At 53.8% G+C, this 19,359-nt stretch overlaps 1 protein-coding gene across 16 annotated transcripts in view; it reads left to right on the top strand.

Annotated features, from left to right (window-relative positions):
- DNMT3A (DNA methyltransferase 3 alpha) overlaps positions 1 to 19,359 on the top strand; it is a 129,469-nt gene that overhangs the window by 72,438 nt on the left and 37,672 nt on the right. For 14 of the 16 annotated variants that reach the window (XR_011426154.1, XR_002800263.2, XR_002800264.2 and 11 more), the window contains 13 exons: positions 10,759 to 10,974; positions 11,231 to 11,389; positions 11,823 to 11,930; positions 12,224 to 12,380; positions 12,728 to 12,877; positions 12,999 to 13,043; positions 13,815 to 13,894; positions 14,474 to 14,586; positions 14,738 to 14,921; positions 15,171 to 15,255; positions 17,119 to 17,264; positions 18,095 to 18,185; positions 18,387 to 18,535. Coding sequence is in view for 12 of the 16 variants with exons in the window: in XM_023619392.2 (XP_023475160.1) it covers positions 10,759 to 10,974; positions 11,231 to 11,389; positions 11,823 to 11,930; positions 12,224 to 12,380; positions 12,728 to 12,877; positions 12,999 to 13,043; positions 13,815 to 13,894; positions 14,474 to 14,586; positions 14,738 to 14,921; positions 15,171 to 15,255; positions 17,119 to 17,264; positions 18,095 to 18,185; positions 18,387 to 18,535 (1,683 nt within the window). In the remaining 4 variants the exon portion in view is untranslated. Of the gene's footprint in view, positions 1 to 6,878; positions 7,236 to 7,961; positions 8,096 to 10,758; positions 10,975 to 11,230; positions 11,390 to 11,822; positions 11,931 to 12,223; positions 12,381 to 12,727; positions 12,878 to 12,998; positions 13,044 to 13,814; positions 13,895 to 14,473; positions 14,587 to 14,737; positions 14,922 to 15,170; positions 15,256 to 17,118; positions 17,265 to 18,094; positions 18,186 to 18,386; positions 18,536 to 19,359 lie in introns of those variants that run through there. The other 2 variants (XM_070235779.1, XM_070235780.1) reach the window with 2 other exon arrangements.

The raw sequence follows: 19,359 nt of genomic DNA on the forward strand, positions 1-19,359 counted from the left end.
AATGCCTGGGCTCCTCCTGGATCTTCTCTTTGGACCCTGAAACTTGAGAGGGTCTGCATGCCTGAATCTGAATGGTGGTCCCTGAGGCCCCTCCCTTTGAGCCGCGGAGCCTGGAGAAGGGGTGGGGGAGGGAAGGGGAAAGAAGCCCAGGCCATTTGGGTTTACTGCATTCCTTTTGACCCACACCCCCCAGGTATAAAATTAACACTTCTCTCTAGGGTCTGGTTTCTAAAGCAAAGTGACAACATCAGCATGTCCTCAAGCAAACTTGTCATAAGGTTCTTTCCACCTCTCAAATGTTACGGCCTCCTAACTTCCTTTGATCTTATCTGTAATATTCAGCAGATATTTGTGGTCCCATTAGACTGATTAGGAAACTAAGACCCAAAGAATCTAGGCACTTATTAAAGATCTTGTCATCAGCTATGATCCCCTGCTCAGGCTAAGACCTCACATCTCGCTCCTTCTGTTGATTTCCCTGGTAAGGGGCAGGTGAGGTCTGGGGACCTGCAGCACCGCCACCCCCACCTCTGCTCCCAGCCCAGACCCTGATCTTGACTCACTCCCAGGTGGAGCTGTGCAGCCGCAGCAGCTCCAGGCTAGGGGACGAAAGGGATCAGAGGGCAGAGCCTGGTTTGTGGAGAAACCCTCCCCTCCCGGAGCTGTCGGGGAGGGGAAGGCAGATGGGCACAGTGAGGAAGGGGGCAGCAGCTGAATCTCCAGAAGCCCAATGGCAGGTCGGGCGAGTTGGAGCTTCCAAATGTACACCGTCAGGGAAGTGTAGCGGTGACTGGGAGAGAATGAGGGAGCCCGGGTGGAGTGAGCGCTGCTTGGAAGAGAGGCGGGGAGAGAGGGAGAAGGGAGGGGGTCAGTGAGGGAGTGGCTCCCCGACCCTGCATGTTACTCTCTGGATCAGAAGAATTTTTCTGAGTGGGTCCCCCTCGCTAACAGACATGCGTACAGCTCTGCTTCTCCTTCTTGCCCTTCACCTGCCAGGACGCTAATGCAATTGCAGATACCCACAAAGGTCCTGCCATTCCTGTCTGAGAAACCTGGGAGGCTGTGCCCGGTCCTAGTGCACCCTCTCTCATCTTCCCTGGAGTCTTCCTGCCGTTACTGATCCTGGCCTCCTCGGATTTCCTTCAGCACATGGAGAAAGCATCTCTACCACATAATTTACCGTCTAATTGCATGCTGTCTTGAATGAGGGCTGTGGTTTCATGTGTGGTGGGTCTCGGGCACACAATTAGGCTGTGAGTAACATAGGGTGGAGGCCATCCCCCCCCCACCTCCGTGGTGTCCTCCTCCTGCCTAGCTATTGCAGGTGCTCAGGACACCTAGTGCTCCTGGATCCTAGCGTTTAGGTGTGTTTCAGGCGGGCTTGGAGGTTGGCTCCAGAGTAAAGCACAGCCTCCTTATGGGTTCTAAAACTGAACTGGCAAGGGGGGTGGGGTCTACCGAAATGCTGTGCCTCTCTTGGGCCCAGGTTTGGGGTGATGGCACAGAGCCCAACCAGGCCAGCACGCTGCAGGTTGCCGTGGTTACCCTTTTGCTTTCCTTCCGAAGGAGGATGGATTTCTCTTTCGGCCCAGATCATCTGCCCGGGCTGCCACCATTCTGTACACTCTGGGAACCAGACTGCCCAGCCCCACTGCCTTCCACTTTCTGCCATAGGGGGCAGTTTGTTGAGAGGCTCTGTTTTAAATCACAATCAGGTATCAGACAATACCATGTTCTGGCTTGAACGGGGAGCAGGAGGGACAGGCCCAGGAGATAGGGCAGCTCACCTGCCCCTGTCACTGAGGGGGCTTCCCTCTGCATCTCCTTCTACCTACCTCTTCCCTCTCCAGACAATTTCCTCTTCAATTAATGGCTCTGACCCTTTGAGTGGAAGCCTCTAGGCCTCAGTTTCCTCATTTGCAACAGGGATAGCCAGGGTCATTAGTGGTTTCCACACCTGGCTGGTATCAGAATTACCTAAGGAGGTTGTAATAGATTCCTGGACCCTACCCCAGACCTGCTGATCTCCAGAGGTAGGGCCCAAGAATTTGTGTTTTTAAAAACCTCCTTGAGTGATTCTGATACAATTAAATCCAAGTGAGTCTGGGATTCTCCCGGTAAGATGATCTGTGAGGCCTTCATGGAAAGAAAGGGAAGCTTTCCCTGTGCTGAGGACTGACTGGCCTTTCTGGGTTCCCAGGAGCTTCTGAAGAGTCCCTTGCAGGTTACCTTATCAGGAAGCCAGTTTTTCCTGGGTATGCTGGCTAAGCCAAGACCATGCCCCCACCTCTTCCCCACAGGAGACACCAGGAGAGAGAGAATGACAGGAAGGGGGGATGTTGCCATAACAACCAGCTCCAGGCAGAGGCCTCCCTTCCAGGGGCTGGTACTTCACCCCAGTAATGGTGGTTTCCATGGAGATGCGTTACTGAGGGATGGGGGAACATTTGCCCCACTTAGAGCATTAGTCAGGAGCTGCCAGAAGGCAGAACATCTCTAGGTAGGAGCCTTGGACCCCTGTCAACTTCGAGTCCTCCCCACCATGGCCTCTGCTGTCTGGGTGCAGGTCTGACACTTTCTCCCTGCTTAGTTGCTCTCTCTGCGACTGGTCTCCCTAGCAACAAGTCCTGCTAACTCCTTGCTGTTGGCTGCGTGGCTATTTTTAGCTTCACTGCCAGCAGCCCAGTCCTGGTCATTTGCTTGCAACCTCCATATGGATTGCAGGGGAATAGGAAAACAAGGATTGCTGGCCTCTTTGGGGAGTAGACCTGGCTCTCTTAACACCTATTAGAATTTTGCTATGGAAAGCATCTGTCCCCACCTAGGAACTTGGACAGTGGATTCTGGATGAAGCTCCTAAGACAATGTTGAATTCAGTTGAGCAAACACTGTTTTAATCCTCTACTATGTGCAAGGAGTTCTGGTCCACACTGTTTCCATATGAAGCTGAATAAGATCCAGTCCTTGCCCTCTAAGAATTTTAATCTTGTGGAGGAGAAAGATGAGTACACAATCACCTTAGTACAGGCAAAGATTGGCAGGTACTAAGAGAGGATTAGAAAGTGCTATGGGAGTATGGAGGAGGAGGAGGGGGAGAGGGGATGGAGGAGGAGGAGGGGGAGGGGGAGGTAGAAGGATGGGTAAGATTTTGGCTGGTGGAAGTTGAAGGGGAGGGGCAAGGAAAGCATGAGCAAAGGCATAGAGGCAGGGAAAATGCCTATTTGGGGAAGAGCAAGTAGGAGGGTGGGCTGCATGATGTAACACGGAAGCCTCCAGATTGCGGGGGCCTTGAATGCCACGCAAAGAGTGTTGGCTGTAATCAGCAGGTAGTCAGAGGTCTCCTGCGTAGCACTGAGTCTCAGGAGCTGTAGGTGGGAGAAGGACAGGATTAGAATAGACATCTATCTTGATCTCATGGCCTTTTGTCTCGATAAGGTCTCCCTGGCCTTAGGGTCAGTGGGGATGTTTGTGGCAGAAAATATGCAGTGGCTTCCCAATGTGTTGCTTTGCAGATGGCTTCACAGGGGTTGTGGCTGCTCTGTTTTGAGTAAAGGGACTCAGGTGGTAAATGTCCTGTTTGATGGAAGCAACGTAACCTCCCCCACATCTTGCCAGCACTGGATTTTATGACAAAGCATGCCACAGAATGATGACGTGGGTGAAACCAGTCAGGCAGGTGTGGCATTCCCACCTGGGCCTGCAGGAGTCACTGCTCTCTGGTGGGGATCGTGGCCTCATGTCTTGTCTCAGTTCTGTGAGCACGAAAAACTCAGGTGAACTGCACTTCTGATCATGCTCTTCAAAGACACAGGGGAGTGACATACATCAGAAAGTTAAATTTACTGACTTATAACAGGACATGCCCTTGCCACACAGATCCTTGTACTTGTCCTGCTGTTTTCTGGCAACTTACTGTTATCAGAGTCACTGGAAAATGTAATTAAAATTAGAAGTTTGCTTGATGAATACAGGATCAGGGCTAAGAGAGTCAGGTGTCCTTAAGGGGTATTTTCATCAGGCTTTGGCAGCCTGTTGAATCACTGCCATCTGCCTGCCAAACAGGAAATGTGCCCTCTCTTTGAGGTCACACTCCCTTTTGGACCATGCTGGATACTTCCTCTCCAACACTTCTTTTAGGCTCTCAAAATCCACCATATCTTCTTTTCATCCAGGAGTTCCTCCTTTCAACATACTTTTATAACATTTCCAAGAACCTGGCTTGTTTTACATGACCCTGCTATTTTAGGTTGACTATCTTTATCTCAATCAAAAGACTGATCTCAGTAACCACGCTGGGAGGGTTAGTTTGGAAGGGGGAGGACATATGTGGCCTGAGGATCCTCGAAAGCGGCCTTGGTTTTTTCTTGACCTTTTACTAAAGTCACCTCTTGCCCTAGATCTTGGGGCCTCTTCTGCTTTGGGGTCTCTCTCTGTCCACTGAGCACAAAGAAGACTCAAACTGCTGTCTGAGTGACTCACAACACAGACAGGGCTAACCTTTCCTGCCCACATAGCTACAGGAGAGGGACAATGCCCTTGGTTGGTGAGGGGGTACCTTTGAGTTTGGGCTTCCTTGTGCTGCTTAAGTTGGGAGCTGTTTGGCAGAGGTAAGATCTGAGTTTGATTTTAAAGGATGAGAATAAGGAAGTCTGGCAGCTAGAGGGGAGAGGCTTCTTTATAAGTAGGCCACAAGAAAGTGAAACTGATGGCCCTGGTCTGTTATGACGTTCTGAGTCCTGCTGCATGCATGGGCGCCGGTACTTACTGTCTGAACTCCCACAGCCAGAGTGTAGAGTGCAAGGTATTCAGCCACGTAATAACGGAAAAGGAGGTGTCATAGAAGAGATGGAGCATTTTTGAAAAGAGCTGGCCAAGCCAGATCAGAAACTTCATTTTGAGAGGAGGCCTGGGGTGAAGTCTAAAGTGGCCTGTTGACAGGGCCTGGATCCAGAGAGGCATCAGTGAGAGAAGAAGCTAAGCCAGTCATATGACATTCCTTCAAGGGTGGGAGGAGGCATGAGGTATAAATTCAGGGCTTCTCCTCCCTGCTTGGGGGTCACCTGAAAATCTGTAGAAGCTGATACCTTGATTGGGTTGACAGATGGGTTGGAACAGAACAGGGCCTGTGTTTTTTGGAATGGCTTCTTTTCCTTACTGTATGGATTCTGGGTCTCAGTTGGGGTTGGGGAGGGAAGTTTGTATTCCCCAAGTATTACTTGGAGAAAGCTCTCTGATCTGGAGTCTTCCTCCCTCTGCAGGGCCTGCTTGCTCTGATGGCCCTGGGAAGGGTGCTGACCACCAGGAGTGATGGTGGGCTCTCCTTCACAGCACATCTCTTGACGTCATTATCCCAGCACCTGCTCCAGCTGGTATGCTCCAGCTGACTGCGGCCGGAAGCCAGGCACCTGGGGTGTTATCTCCCTAAGAGATGCTGGTACTCCAGGGCCTGGGTGGGTAAATGTCATTACTTTTGTTTTGCAAATGAGAAAACAGACTTCTTGGGGTTAAGTGGCTTGTTCAAGGTCATGGTGATGGAACCAGAACCCAAGTCCAGATCTTCTGACAAGGGCCACTGTCCAAACAGCTTTCCACTGCTGGGAACGTTTACCTTCGGTTTCTCTGCTCTTCCTCCTAATTCAGCCTGCAAACAGAAACTAAGCTAATCTTTCCAAAATACCCATTCCTCTCGTCAGAAAACCTGCAGTTATTCTTCCCTGCTGTTGGATATATCCAGTGACATCTTTCTTTGCACCCTTTAGCTGTAATTTTGCTGGAGAGTGGGACATGGTGGTGAGCAAGGCTTGTCCTCCTTTCCCAGCCTAACATTTCTTATTTCCTACCTATCCTACCTCATTCCAAATCTGATTTCATCTTTCAGGTCCACTCTCTGCTCTGCACTGACCTCCTTAACCTCATTTATCATTCATGCTACCCATCTTTTGTTGGCTTCTAAGCAGTCCTGGCCCATTGGGCTGCTTGTTTGTGGTATAGTTATCTTTACAGATGTTTGTTTTTCAGTGATCTTTTCATCTCTCTCCAAGTCTAGTTGACGCTGTCAACTCCTTGAAGGCAGGGCCAACAGTGTCTACTTCTTTATCTGATGTGGGTGGAGACTGTGTGTGTGTCCCCCCCAGTGTGTCCTCCTTGGGGGGAGCAGCCTCTGCTCAGGAGGCGGGACCTTGAAATGGTTGAGGCTGCACCTGGAGGCTCCACCTGGAGGCTCTAGAAGAGGAATGTGTTCTTGAGCTGCAGATGTTTGTGCCTGGGAATGAAGAAATTGCTATACTTTTGAACCAGCCCCCGCCCCCAACAGGAAAATGAGCCCTCCAGGGCAAACCCCGAGTGACCTAGGGGACCCAGGGACTTGGCCAGGAAAATGTTTTCAAAGCCTGAACTCCTCCAGCCAGCGTTCTAAGGTGCCCCTCGCTATCCACCTGTACTGTGAGGGGAGAGCCCCTTGCCCCAACACGTCTTGTTCTGGAGCGCTCCCAAGTTCTGTGCAGGCGCCTTCTGGCCATCTCTGTGCTTTGAGTTTTCCTACAGCTTCCTGGACCTCTCGCTCAGCTGTGAGCTTTTTCTTTCTTTCTTTTTTTTTCTTTTCGGCTGTGCTTCTTAGAGACTCACTTTTAACAACTTTCTCCTGGCTCTCCCAGACTGTCTGAAACCTCCTTTCTTCTGCCTGCGCGCCTGGTTCTCCCAGCGCCCCCAGCTTACCTCCGCAGCTGGAGAGCACCCCTTCCCTCCCGGTCCCCTCCTTTCCTTCCTCGGCTGCCCACGGGCTCCCCGGCTCCGCACGAACCTCGCAGAGTTGGGGGAGAGGGGCGGGGAAGGACCGCCCGGGAGGAGGGGGCGGGCACCGCCTCCGGCCTGGCCTGGGCGGGGCCCTGGGAACCGGCGGAGGCCCAGCCGCGCCCCCAGGCCCCAGCGCCGGCCCGCGCCCCTCGGACCGGAGGAGAGGGGCTGGCCCACTGCCAGCGTCTGAGAGCCGGCCCCCTCCCCCGGCCCGCTCGCAGCCAACCAGGCACTCCAGCGGGGCCCACGTGACCTGGAGTTCTAGACAAAGAAAATGTTCAATCCCTCCCCCCCACCTCCCCCCTCCCCCTCTCTCTGGCCCCCTCCGCCCCCAGCCCCATCGCCCCCTTCCCCTCCCCCCAGACGGGCAGCTACTTACAGAGCTTCAGGGCCGGGGCTCACACCTGAGCCGGACCACAGAGGGGCTGCACCTGGCCTTATGGGTAGGTTCCTGGACGGAGCCCTGGGGAGGCTGGGGGCGGGGAGGCGGCAGGGGCCGGTGGGAGGATCTCTGGGTTTGAGAAGAGTCAAGTATGCCTCCCCGGCCCGCAGGAGCTGGCTCCTCTGCCTGGCCTGAGTTCTGGAGATGCTGAGTTACTGCTGTCCCACCCACTCCCTCCTCAGGAGCCCCAAGCCCCACTCCTCCTAGCGCTCAGGTGGGACCTGGTGGTTCAGGGGCCAGGAAGAGCAGCCCCTGCGTGGGAGCCTGGGGCAATGGTCAATGAAGACTGGGGGGCAGGCCCCAGCGAGTGGAGCTGGGAGACCAGGAGTTGGGCTGGAAGCAGTATTTCTGCTGAGCTTGCTGGCAGATGGGTGGTTGGCATTTCCTTGCTGACCTGTGTTCCTGGCTGGTGGACCACACTATCCTCATGCCATGCCAACCTTTCGGCCTCTTGAGAGGGACAGTTTCCTCTCCTGTGTGTCCCTGGGAGCAACCGGGCAGGTCCCCAGAAAGAAGTGGTGCTGGGGTGGGAGGGAGCAGTGCGACCCTGACAGGGGGCTGTGGCGCAGCAGCGGGTGCCGCAGGGGGCAGCCTGATGCCGGCCTGTGATGGGAGAGGTGCCTGGGACAGCCGCGATTTACTGCACCAGCACCAGCAGGGAGTCCTATATGGGCTCCCAGACCTCTGACCTTTGGAACCGGAAGCAGCCTGAGTCACAGAGGGAGGTGGAGGCGGGACAGCTGCCCAAGGAGATGGGACTGACGGCGAGGCCTTGCCTCCACCAGCGTGGAGTTACCAGTGGCTTTCCAGGCTGGACAAACTCCAGGCGAAGCGGCTTCCTTGAGCCGCAGTGATGGGGGGGTGGGTGTAGTGTCTGCCTGATCCTGCCCAATCTCTTGGCCGCTCTGGGGTGGAACCTTCTGAGCTGGGAGTAGGAGCCTTTAGCCCAAATGCCAGAGCCCTGAGTTAACCCCTCTTTCTCCTATTGTTCGCCTGGGGAGCAGGGTTGGAGTGAAAGTGGAAAAAAAGGCATTCTGCCACACTGCCCTAGGCTGACTATTCTAATGAGGCCCCTCCCCCACCCAGCCACCGTCTCTGCCCCTTCTTCCCCTTTCCTCTTGCCGCCTGCTGCTAACCCACCCCCTTCTTCCTTTCCCCACCCCTGCTGGTCTGGTCCTGATGGAGGCCCCCTTCCTCCTCCGCCTGCCAAAACCGTGCTGGGTGCGTGTTCTCCTGCACCTAGTGGGTTGAGGGCGCTTAACAGCCGTCAGCAGCAGCATCTGACAAGCTGGGGGAAGTTGTGGGGGCAGAATAATGTTCAGGAGCTCACTGTAGAAGGGTGGAGAAGAGAGACAAAGGGGCTGTGGGGGAGTGAGGAGGGTGGTGTCAGGCACGACTCCCTTCTAGGCCTGGGGAGTGGGGAGGGGGAGCCCGGCACCCACCCGATGCTACTTGTTGTGGGAGTGACTTCAGCTCCTCTCCTCGGAATGCTCCTCTCCTCCTCCTTCCCTCTACCACTGGCACACCTTGTTCTGGCTGAGGGGCCTCATCACCCCTGGAAACGGGGTCTTTGGGTCAGCCAAGGCAGCACCCTGGCCCTGATGAGTCATCCACACCTGAAGTTGGAGGAGGCATGGTGGAGGGAAGGGAGCAGAGACAGCTAGGCATGGTATTTAACTGTGCGCCGTGAGCGCATCTGGTGCTGGGGTGGCGCTGCCCTGCCTGAAGGGTCCAGGAGAGAATCCTGTTCCTCAGAGAGGAGTGTGTACCAACTGCAGCTTCTTGTGGGGGAGGAGGTGGTAGTAATTGATAGTAGGAAAGGCAAGGCAGAGTCTCCACCAGGTGAGAGTGGAGCTTGGGAGGGGTGAGCAATTACTCTGCATTCTTCCACCTCCAGATCCGGGAGCTCATTCTCAGCTGATTGTGGGCTGGGGGCAAAGGATATATTATCCCATTTTAGAATTTGTTGTCGAAGAAAGAACTAGAACTTCCATCCTCAGTGTTTTGAGAATCGCCACCAGAAGCAGATTTGATCTGTGGTTGGGTGGAAAGACTTGAAGGTTGAATGAAGTAAAATGGATCTACAAGACAGTAGACCATTGAGCTTAAAGGCTCTGCCTGGGGACTCTGGGATCTGAAGGTCCATTGACAGGCTTTGGACAGTTCTTGGAATTCTTGATGCATGCATATATCAGATTCTTAAACTGGTCAGAAAAGGTTAACAGAAATCCTTCAGTTCAAATTTCTTTTTAAGCAACTTTTAATGCCTTCTGAGCAACTTAGAAGAGAAGGGGCTGCTCGAGAGTCAGCTGTTAATTAGTTGCAAGACTAAGACAGGAATGTAGAGGCTGTGCCTTCCAGCCTAGAGCGCTTACACTCCAGGTTGCTTTCTGATGTTCTTTTTTAGTGTTGAGGATGGGTTTGCATTCACAGCTCTGAGCTCTTGGGGAAAGCCTCATGTTGAATGGCATGTTGAAGATGAGATTTTTCCCTCTGAGTCTGGTGTGGTGGAAATGGGTGCAGAGCCATGGGGTTTGAGGGCCACCTGTGCAAGATTCAGTAGCTGGGGTGAGGTTAGATTGAATGGTTCTCAGAGCTGAGTATGAACAATTTCATTCTCTTCTGTAGGGAGATGGGAAAAGAGCAGATTTTTTAGAAGGAGTGGGCATGTGGGTCATACCTGAAAGACGAGTGTGAGACAGTGAAAGGATGGAGGCTGCTAACTGAGAGAATAATTGGGTTTGAATTATTTTGTTGGTGGGATGGAAGAGAGGATGCCTGACCTGTAATGTGTGCTCAGTAAATAGTTGTTGAAAGGATAAATGTATTTATGGATCTGAAAGGTGCACGTAGAAAAAAAGGGGAGAACTGGTAACAGAGTGTACATTGGACGTAATCCTAAGATCTCCAGAATGGCGTGTGAGCAAGGGAGCAGGCAAGCTCTTACAGGGCTTTCTGTGGTGTTTGAGCAGATGGGGAAGAAGACGTGTTCTTTAAACACAGCGCAGGGATTTCATCATCAGTAGACATCACAACAGAACCAGGATTGTGGTCTGGAAGCCAAGACCAGGAATAGAAGGAGTTGATTGCCCAGGAAAATGTGGAAAAAAGGACCAGAGGATCCAGTTCTTGATTGGGAAGTATGACATGCGAGGAGAGGATGGAGCCAAGGTCTGTGCCTAAGCTCAGGTGCATGATTAATATCTGAATAGGATTAACCTTTTTATATCAGAAGCGTGGGCAACTGATAATGCTGACAGATTGAGAAAGATTTGACCAGGGAGGCAGAAGAGAAGGCTGGAATTGAGCTTAAATGATTTGAGTTCACCTCTCAACTTCAGATCTTTCTGTTTTCCATGGCAAGCTAGTTGGGTTGATGAGGGAAGGACTCCTCTCTCCTCCAGCCCTTTACCTTCCGTCACTCACTCCAGACCACAGAGAAGTTGAGAAGAGCCCACTGAGCATCAGGTGGCCTTGCTAATTCCTGGAGAGGTCAAGGTAACTCCTGTTCCTTGTTTCCCCAGGCTGAGAAGAAAGCCAAGGTGATTGCAGTAATGAATGCTGTGGAAGAAAACCAGGGCTCGGGCGAGGCTCAGAAGGTGGAGGAGGCCAGCCCTCCTGCTGTGCAGCAGCCCACTGACCCTGCATCCCCCACTGTGGCCACCACACCTGAGCCTGTGGGGGCCGATGCTGGCGACAAGAATGTCACCAAAGCAGCCGATGATGAACCGGAGTACGAGGTGAGCGGCTTGCTTCTTCACCTGCCTCGTCCAGTGGGTCCTTCCACTGCCAGCTCCTCCTGTCCTGCTCTCCTCTCTACGCCTGACCCCAGGCCTCTTCGTCTCCCCGGTTTTGCTCTGTCTTGGTCCATTCAAATGGAGCTCCCTCCTGGCTGTCCTGACCCTCAGATGCCCAGGGCTGGGGTTGCCGTGGGGGGATCAGGGTGGCAGGGCCTCGTGACCACCGTGTAATGACTTCTGCTCCTTGGGGCTCCAGGACGGCCGGGGCTTTGGCATTGGGGAGCTGGTGTGGGGGAAACTGCGGGGCTTCTCCTGGTGGCCAGGCCGGATTGTGTCTTGGTGGATGACGGGCCGGAGCCGAGCAGCTGAAGGCACCCGTTGGGTCATGTGGTTCGGAGACGGCAAGTTCTCAGTGGTGAGTTACGGGGTTTGGTGGTAGCCTGGGGGAGGAAGGGCTCTTGATCCCCAGGGCCTATGGTTTTGGCTGGGGGCATGGTTTGGAATTGGGGTGGTAGAAGAGGGCTCTGCTCGCCCCTACTCTGCATTTGTGTGCGTGGCAGAAGTCCCAGAGATTATTAGTTTGCACTCAGAGAGCTAGGATGCTTGCCGAATTTTTGCCTTCCTGGAACCTTGTCCCCAGAATTCCTTTCCCGCTTGCATTCAGGTCCTCCCCCACTGTTGGGTTGGACAACTCCTTTGCATCATGTAATTGTTTATTGATGCATCTGGTCCTCTCAAGGGCAGAGGCTGAGTCTTAATGCCCCCAACCCCTGACAATGCCAGGCACGCGGTGGGTGCTTGATGAGTGTAGAAAGAGGAGCAAATTAGGGCAGTGGTTGTCCCTCCAGGTGTGTGTTGAGAAGCTGATGCCGCTGAGCTCCTTCTGCAGTGCTTTCCACCAGGCCACCTACAACAAGCAGCCCATGTACCGCAAAGCCATCTACGAAGTCCTGCAGGTGAGTGCCCCTCTGAGGAAGTCTGAGAGGGAGCTTAGAGGGCAGGGCCCACTGGTTGGTCTAGCTGCTGGGGTTCAGAGCTCAGGCCTGGGCAGAGGGTCTGCCTGCAGGGCCCTTTGGACTCCTTTTCTCCCCGCCTTACTTACCACTCTTTGCACTCCTCCTCTTGGACGTTCTCCTGCAGTCCTCTCTTCTTGCACCTTCTCCCACCTCTTGCCTGAGTCCACCTTCACTACTCTTAGAGTCTGCCCTGCAGCCTTGCTGACACCCTCCCCACACGTGTTGCCCTGCAGGTGGCCAGCAGCCGGGCGGGGAAGCTGTTCCCAGCATGCCATGACAACGATGAGAGCGACACTGCCAAGGCTGTGGAGGTGCAGAACAAACAGATGATTGAGTGGGCCCTTGGAGGGTTCCAGCCCTCTGGCCCCAAGGGTCTGGAGCCACCAGAAGGTAAATGCAGGTGCCCAGCCCAGCCTCCTGGGACCCCTGCCAGCCAGGCAGCTCCATCCCTGGGCTGGGAAAGCCATGCTTAGGGAGAGCTGCCAAGGCCTCCATCGAGGGGCCCAGCGGGAATGGTCACAGTCTCCCTCTCACTGGCGTCAGGGTAGGGGCAGCGCCACTTGGGGACTCAGAATAACCTGCTCCCCAGTGGCTTTCTGGCACTGCAGAGTCGGGAGCTCGAACAAGTTGGGGACCAGGTTGCACCCCACTGTGGGTGGAATAGAGGAAAGGGAGAGGGAGCTGGGGTTCCTTATCGGCTGGTAACTGTGACCTCGGCACCTACTTTCCCGATCCAGAGGAGAAGAACCCCTACAAAGAAGTTTACACAGACATGTGGGTTGAACCCGAGGCAGCTGCTTATGCACCACCCCCACCAGCCAAAAAGCCCCGAAAGAGCACAACTGAGAAGCCCAAGGTCAAGGAGATTATTGACGAACGCACAAGAGGTAGTTGGCCCTCTGTCGAGAGTGGCATGGCGAGTGCGAGTGGCATGGCGAGTGTGGCTTCAGAGGAGTGGGTGTGGCCCTCACAGCCTCCTCTGATGCTGGGCTTTCCTCCCCTCTGCAGAGCGGCTCGTGTACGAGGTGCGGCAAAAGTGCCGGAACATCGAAGGTGAGTCCTGACGAGAGAGCTGGGCACTGACTCCCTGGGGAGTCAGGAGTCTATTCCCCTGTGGCAGACAGGAGGGCTTGGCGCCTGCTATGGTGGCTGACACAGAGTAGCGTGGGCACTTAGAAAGGTTTGAATGACATGGAACATTGGTACTTGTGACGGGTCTGTCCTGCATGTCCCACCAGCTCCAGCCTGCTTCACACACACATCTGTCTTCCTGGTGCCAGAGTCTTACTCTCCTATCAATGGCGTGGGCTGGTCATTACGGTTTGGGTCAGAGAAGGGTGGCCCCTCTTTAGTTTGATTGAACTTGCCTGAAGATGACCTTTTGGCTCTTCATGTTAACTCACCTCCCATTCAGTGGTCATCACAGCATCTCATGTCTGTCACCATTGGCCTAGTGATGGTGTGTCCAACGTGGGGCCCTCGGGGTCAGGAGGAATGGGGGCAGGGACCTAGGACTTAAGGGTAAGGTCTCTGCCAGGACTATCTCCAGAGTAGCCCGGGGTCAGGACTTTTCTTGTTGGTGGTTCTTGTCCTTATGTTATGCCTTTCCCGGATGGCAGCATTGCTGCTCTGAGAGATGAGTGCTACGAGATTGGAGCCACACGCCTCCCTGTTCTCTGGGCACCTCCCGGACTCCTTTCTGCCTTCTTTTTTGGGTGCTGCTCCAGCACGCCCCTTCTTTGTAGCTTTTCTAGAGCTAGGCTTTGACCCAAGATGGGAGGGGGCCCCTTTGGTGACGTTTACTCCTCTTTCTCTGCTTTCCAGACATTTGCATCTCTTGTGGGAGCCTCAATGTCACCCTGGAACACCCTCTCTTCATCGGAGGAATGTGCCAAAACTGCAAGGTAGGGGCGCCTCCAGCAGAGACGTTGTTGGGGGCAACCCCCTGGCTGACTGCCCCTTCTTCCCTACGTGGGCTTGGAGGACGGCCCCTGGGTAGCTGTGAGGTTGACTCCAAGGTGTGCTCTGGGAGCCGAGTCCTGATAAAATGGGACCTTGGGCTTCAAGAGTTTGACTTACCTTTATCTTTTCTCCTAAAAGATTCTTATTCCCTCTAAAGCCCATTCTAGTCCCCTGATGTGGGTTCACAATGTCACAGTCATCACTGTGAAGGCAGGAGGACAGGCTGTGGCCTCAGGGGCCCCAGGAGAAAAGCTCAGGGCTGCAGCAAGACACAGGCTGGTGCAGCTCCCTCCCTGGCCTCCTCTTGTGCCTCCCTACGTTCTGTCCGCTGCCATGGGGTGGGAGACATGCTGTCCCTTTCCCAGATCTGTAGTTTGGGCTGGACAGATGGCGGAGTCATGTCTCCAGGGCTAAGTCAGGGATCCAAGGTGAGAACTCTCCAAGGCAGTTCAAAGCCTGCCTTCCCCCTGGCTGTCCTGGGTCCTGCCAGGTGGTCTCTGACCCTCCACCCTGCTCTCTAGAACTGCTTCCTGGAGTGCGCATACCAGTACGATGACGACGGCTATCAGTCCTACTGCACCATCTGCTGTGGGGGGCGTGAGGTGCTCATGTGCGGGAACAACAATTGCTGCAGGTGAGGGGGCCCCCAGACCGCAGCGGCCCTCCCCTCTCCTTGGCTGGTACTGCGGCTTGCACTGGCCATCCTGCCCTGGGGCTCTAGCCGTGTTCCATCCAGGACTGGCCTGGGGCTGAGAGTCCTCTCTGCACACTGGGCTTCCTTCCAGGTGCTTTTGCGTGGAATGTGTGGACCTCTTGGTGGGGCCGGGGGCTGCCCAGGCAGCCATTAAGGAAGACCCTTGGAACTGCTACATGTGTGGGCACAAGGGCACCTACGGGCTGCTGCGGCGGCGGGACGACTGGCCCTCTCGGCTCCAGATGTTCTTCGCCAATAACCACGACCAGGAATTTGTGAGTGCTGGGCCTAGGTCATCTCTTTTCACTCGCTACCTGGCAGAGCCAGAGGGCAGGCTCGGCCAACGAGAGAGGGCTTCATTTGGTCATGGGGCCTGGGCGACGAGCACAGGTGTCTGAGCCGCACATGGAGTGTGTAGGTCTGCACCGCCAAGGGGACCCTAGTTGGCCGGGAGGGCCAGCTCTGGGTGCAGGGCTATAGAACATTCCTGGACATTCACCTGGCCTGTTGTGCTCACTGCCTAGGACCCTCCGAAGGTTTACCCACCTGTCCCAGCTGAGAAGAGGAAGCCCATCCGGGTGCTGTCACTATTTGATGGAATTGCTACAGGTGAGAGTGGCACAGGTCTCCAGAGGTGCTGGCATCCTCGTCCTGGGACATGAGAGCTCTGCTTGGGGGCACGCATGTGTGTGTAACTCTGGCAAAACCAAACCATAATCAACATTACAGCTGTTAAAGTAGTGGCTTAAAGAGGCAACTTTTATGCTTAGTGAAAAGTAAAATCAGTGGTAAACCAGCCTGTCTGGTGGGCACATTTCTTAAGGGAGGGGGGCTCTGCTGCAGAGGACAGAGATAGTTAGAGATGATTGGAGATTTTCACAAAGCCTCAAAGGACAGGCTCAGCGACCAAAACAGAAACATAGGCAGTTCTGTTGTGATTTGATTGTAAGTCACAGTAAAAAACAAACTGTAAACGAGAATCTAAAGAATATTTAAATCATCCATAATCCTATAATTAGTGTTTTGGTGTATGTCCTTTTAGATTTTTTTCTGTGCATATATGTGAGTGTGTTTATATAATCATATATAGATAGACAAATAAAAGGATAGCAAATGCACACTGTGCTGTAACCTGCCTTTTTGTTTATGATCTTATGATTACTTTTTCATGTAAACCAACGTAGAGCTCCTTCTTTATTTGTAAATGCTGCATAGGATCCCTGTGAGTGAAAGTACCATAATTTATTTAATGAGCTCTCTGTTGGATTGTTTACTGTTTTTTTCACTATTACGAGCAGTGCTATGACCAGCATCCTATACATACATCTTTATATACTTAAACCATTATCTTTTAGGAAGTGCTGAGCCACAGTATAGGCACTGTTTTTTTCATGTGGTTCTTGACCCTGCCAGAAGCTCTCCTGGAAGGTTGCACTGACTTGTATCCAGCCCTCTGCCCTGCCCCCAGGCTGAGCACTCCTCAGTTCTTAAGAAAGGAATAGCCCTCAGAACTTGTCTTCACGTGACCAGAAGGAGTTGGGCAGTCAGAGCCCAGGGGCCTTGACCAAAGGGCCAGGGTGGGGAAGGCGTCCCAGGCCAGATGTTTGTTTTCTGTTCTCAGCTCAGTGCTGATGTTATATAAACCTAGAGAGGTTAATCTATAGCTTTGGTTTCCCAGGCTGGAACGTTGAGGCCTTCCTAAACCAGGCCACACCCCAAGAAGCTGTAAAAGCTCCTTGGTGGGGAGTCTGTGGGGACCAATGGGGATGGTGCCACGGTCCCCTGTTTCTCTTGACACTCTCAGGCTCTGTTCTCATTGTTTCCTTGTCTCAGTTCAGCAAGCGTTCGTGGAGGGTTCATGGTGAGGGAGGGAGTGTAGTTAGCACGGGAGGAAACATGTGAATGAGTCCTCCTACTCTGTCTTGATGACCATTTGCAACCCAAGAGAAGGGCTGAACTAGGAATACACGCTGCTGTGATGAGATGGAGAGAGATGCAGGGTGCTGGGGGCTTATAGAGGCAGGGAGGTGATTCCAGGGGGCTGCAGGGTGGGGTGGGGCATTATTTAGAGCAGGGGGCAATTGTGTTGAGTCTTGAAGGATGGGTGGAATTGCAGCAGGAGGTGAAACGGGGACGACGGGTGAGGAAGGACCAGTATATGCAAAGTATAGAAATGGCAAAGAAAGGCCATCCAAAGCCAACTGCTCTTCTCCCTGGTTCCTGAAACCAGCTACTGTCCAGTCAGCCTTTCCTGGCCTTGACTCGAAGTAGATCAAACTAGGCATGAAACGGCCTCAGTGTCCTTGTTATCAATATTGCAGTTTGATCTGAAAGGATCCTGCAGCTTTCTGGGCAGGGTAAGGCTTGGGCCTATCGCTGACCCACGTGTCCAGCTGGCCAGAGAGCTCCCCTGCAAGGACCAGGGTGCCGGGGAGGTGACCTGGTGACAGTGCTTTTTGCTGGCTGACGCAGGGCTTCTGGTGCTGAAGGACTTGGGCATTCAGGTGGATCGCTACATCGCCTCGGAGGTGTGCGAAGACTCCATCACGGTGGGCATGGTGCGGCACCAGGGGAAGATCATGTACGTCGGGGACGTCCGCAGCGTCACGCAGAAGCATGTATGTCAGTGCGGGGGGCCTGTCCACCTTCTCTCCATCCCTTGCGCTCAGCTCCTGGGGGTGGGGGCAGCGCCGGCCCGCTTTCGTTTTGTTCATTTCCTCTTTTGCTCTCCTCCCATTTCCCAGCCTCTCTTCCTCCTCCTCTACCTTTTTCCTCCTCGTCTCCAGGAGGTAATGGGCAGCCTAAAACGGGACTGGGGCACTGGCCTTTGCAGGCCTGGGCTGCCCCCTGGCTAGTGTCAGGGCCCTTTCAGTTGAGCGCTTTGAAGTGCAGTGAGGTTCCTGTCCCCCCAGTACTTCTGGTGACGGCTTTACTAGCCTCCGTTTCTGGTGGGGTCTTGTCTAAATGACCCTTTGCCCTTCCAGTTTTCTGTGTCTACCCCTGAAACTGTAGGCCCTCAGGAATGCTGAAGGGTGTTTGGAGGGTGTTCAGGTGGCCAGACACTGCCCAAAGTGTGCAGAGCTCAAAGTACCTCCATGTTCGGCTGTCCAGCCTGGACTGCCTTCCCACTGAGCAGCTGCTTGTCCTACTGGGAGCACACTGGTTTCCCTCCTGGCCTCAGAGATGATCGAGTTCGGCTGTCTGCACTGGATTGTCTAGGAAACTGAGCCCAGAGAGCCTCAGTGACTTGCCTGTGGCTGCACAGTGTGTGTGTATGTCATATCTATGTCCTCTGTATGCGTGTGTACATGTAGCGAGCGGACAAAGCAGCTGGGTCTCCTCTCTCCTATGCCGAAGAACTTTTTGCCAAATTCACAGATCACTTCTCTCTTCCTTTCTGCCTCTGTCCCCGGACATCAGGCCCATCACATTACCTTTATCCTCCCAGATCCAGGAGTGGGGCCCGTTCGATCTGGTGATTGGGGGCAGTCCCTGCAATGATCTCTCCATCGTCAATCCTGCCCGCAAGGGACTCTACGGTAGGTGCAATGCTCACCCCGCCACCTTCTGAGCTGGTGCTTCCGCACGTAGGTTTCCTACTTGGATATTTCTGCCCTGGGACGGCTACTCCCAACGACCCTGTCCTCCCTTGCCCTCCCCGAGCCCGAGCCCGAGCCCGAGCCACACCGCCGTCTCGTGCAGACAGCCCCAGCTGATGGCTTTCTCTTCCGACCTCTCAGAGGGCACTGGCCGGCTCTTCTTTGAGTTCTACCGCCTCCTGCATGATGCGCGGCCCAAGGAGGGAGATGATCGCCCCTTCTTCTGGCTCTTTGAGAATGTGGTGGCCATGGGCGTTAGTGACAAGAGGGACATCTCGCGATTTCTCGAGGTATAGCCAGCAACCTTGGTTTGGCCAGCTCACTAATGGCTTCTACCTTGGACTGCTGCTTTATCGCTGTCTCATCTGCATTGTGGAGCTGGGGACTGGTGACTTCTGCTTTGCAAGGGGCCTATTCGGGAAGCTCAGAGTTTCCCAATTAGACAGGGAGGAAGCACTGTTAGAGGCCCGCCCCGGAAGGAACCCGTGGTCTCACTCTAAGAGGTGGTGTATGGGTATGGGCCTCAGGATTTAAGGACCTGACTGTTAGTGAATAGGGTGGGGTGCCAATCTCCTGGAGTTGGGGTTCTGTGTGGTGTTTCGCTGGGGAATCCTTTGAGATACCAAAATCAATTTTTCCTCGACCAGAATGGCTTATCCTCCCTCCCTGGCACCATGACAGATGCATTATGGTACCTGGGAAGAAAATATGGTATTTTATTCCCCATAACATGGGTCCCATCTGGGCTCTGAGCCAGGTGTGAGCTGTGCACAGAGGATTTCCACAGTAGAGGCGTTCTCTGGTGGGCAGTCTGCGAGCTCGAGCCCATGCTCCTGAGTCTTGGGGTCAGTAGCACCTCAGGCTGGCCATCTAACTTTACATGTGAGCAGGTGTCTATTTGGCTCATAATCTTGAACGTACAGTGAACACATCCACATTCATTGGCACTTACTTTCTCAAAGCTTCTGGGTGAGCTAGTGCTGTGTGGTCCAGTATGGTAGCTATCAGCCATGCATGGTATTTAAATTAACATTAAAATTCCTCAGCCACACTCGCCTCGTTTCAAGTACTTATTAACCACCGGCAGCTAGTGGGCTAGTGTAGAGAACATTTC

Source organism: Equus caballus, chromosome 15 (assembly GCF_041296265.1).
Source record: "Equus caballus isolate H_3958 breed thoroughbred chromosome 15, TB-T2T, whole genome shotgun sequence".
Classification (NCBI taxonomy): Eukaryota; Metazoa; Chordata; class Mammalia; order Perissodactyla; family Equidae; genus Equus; species Equus caballus.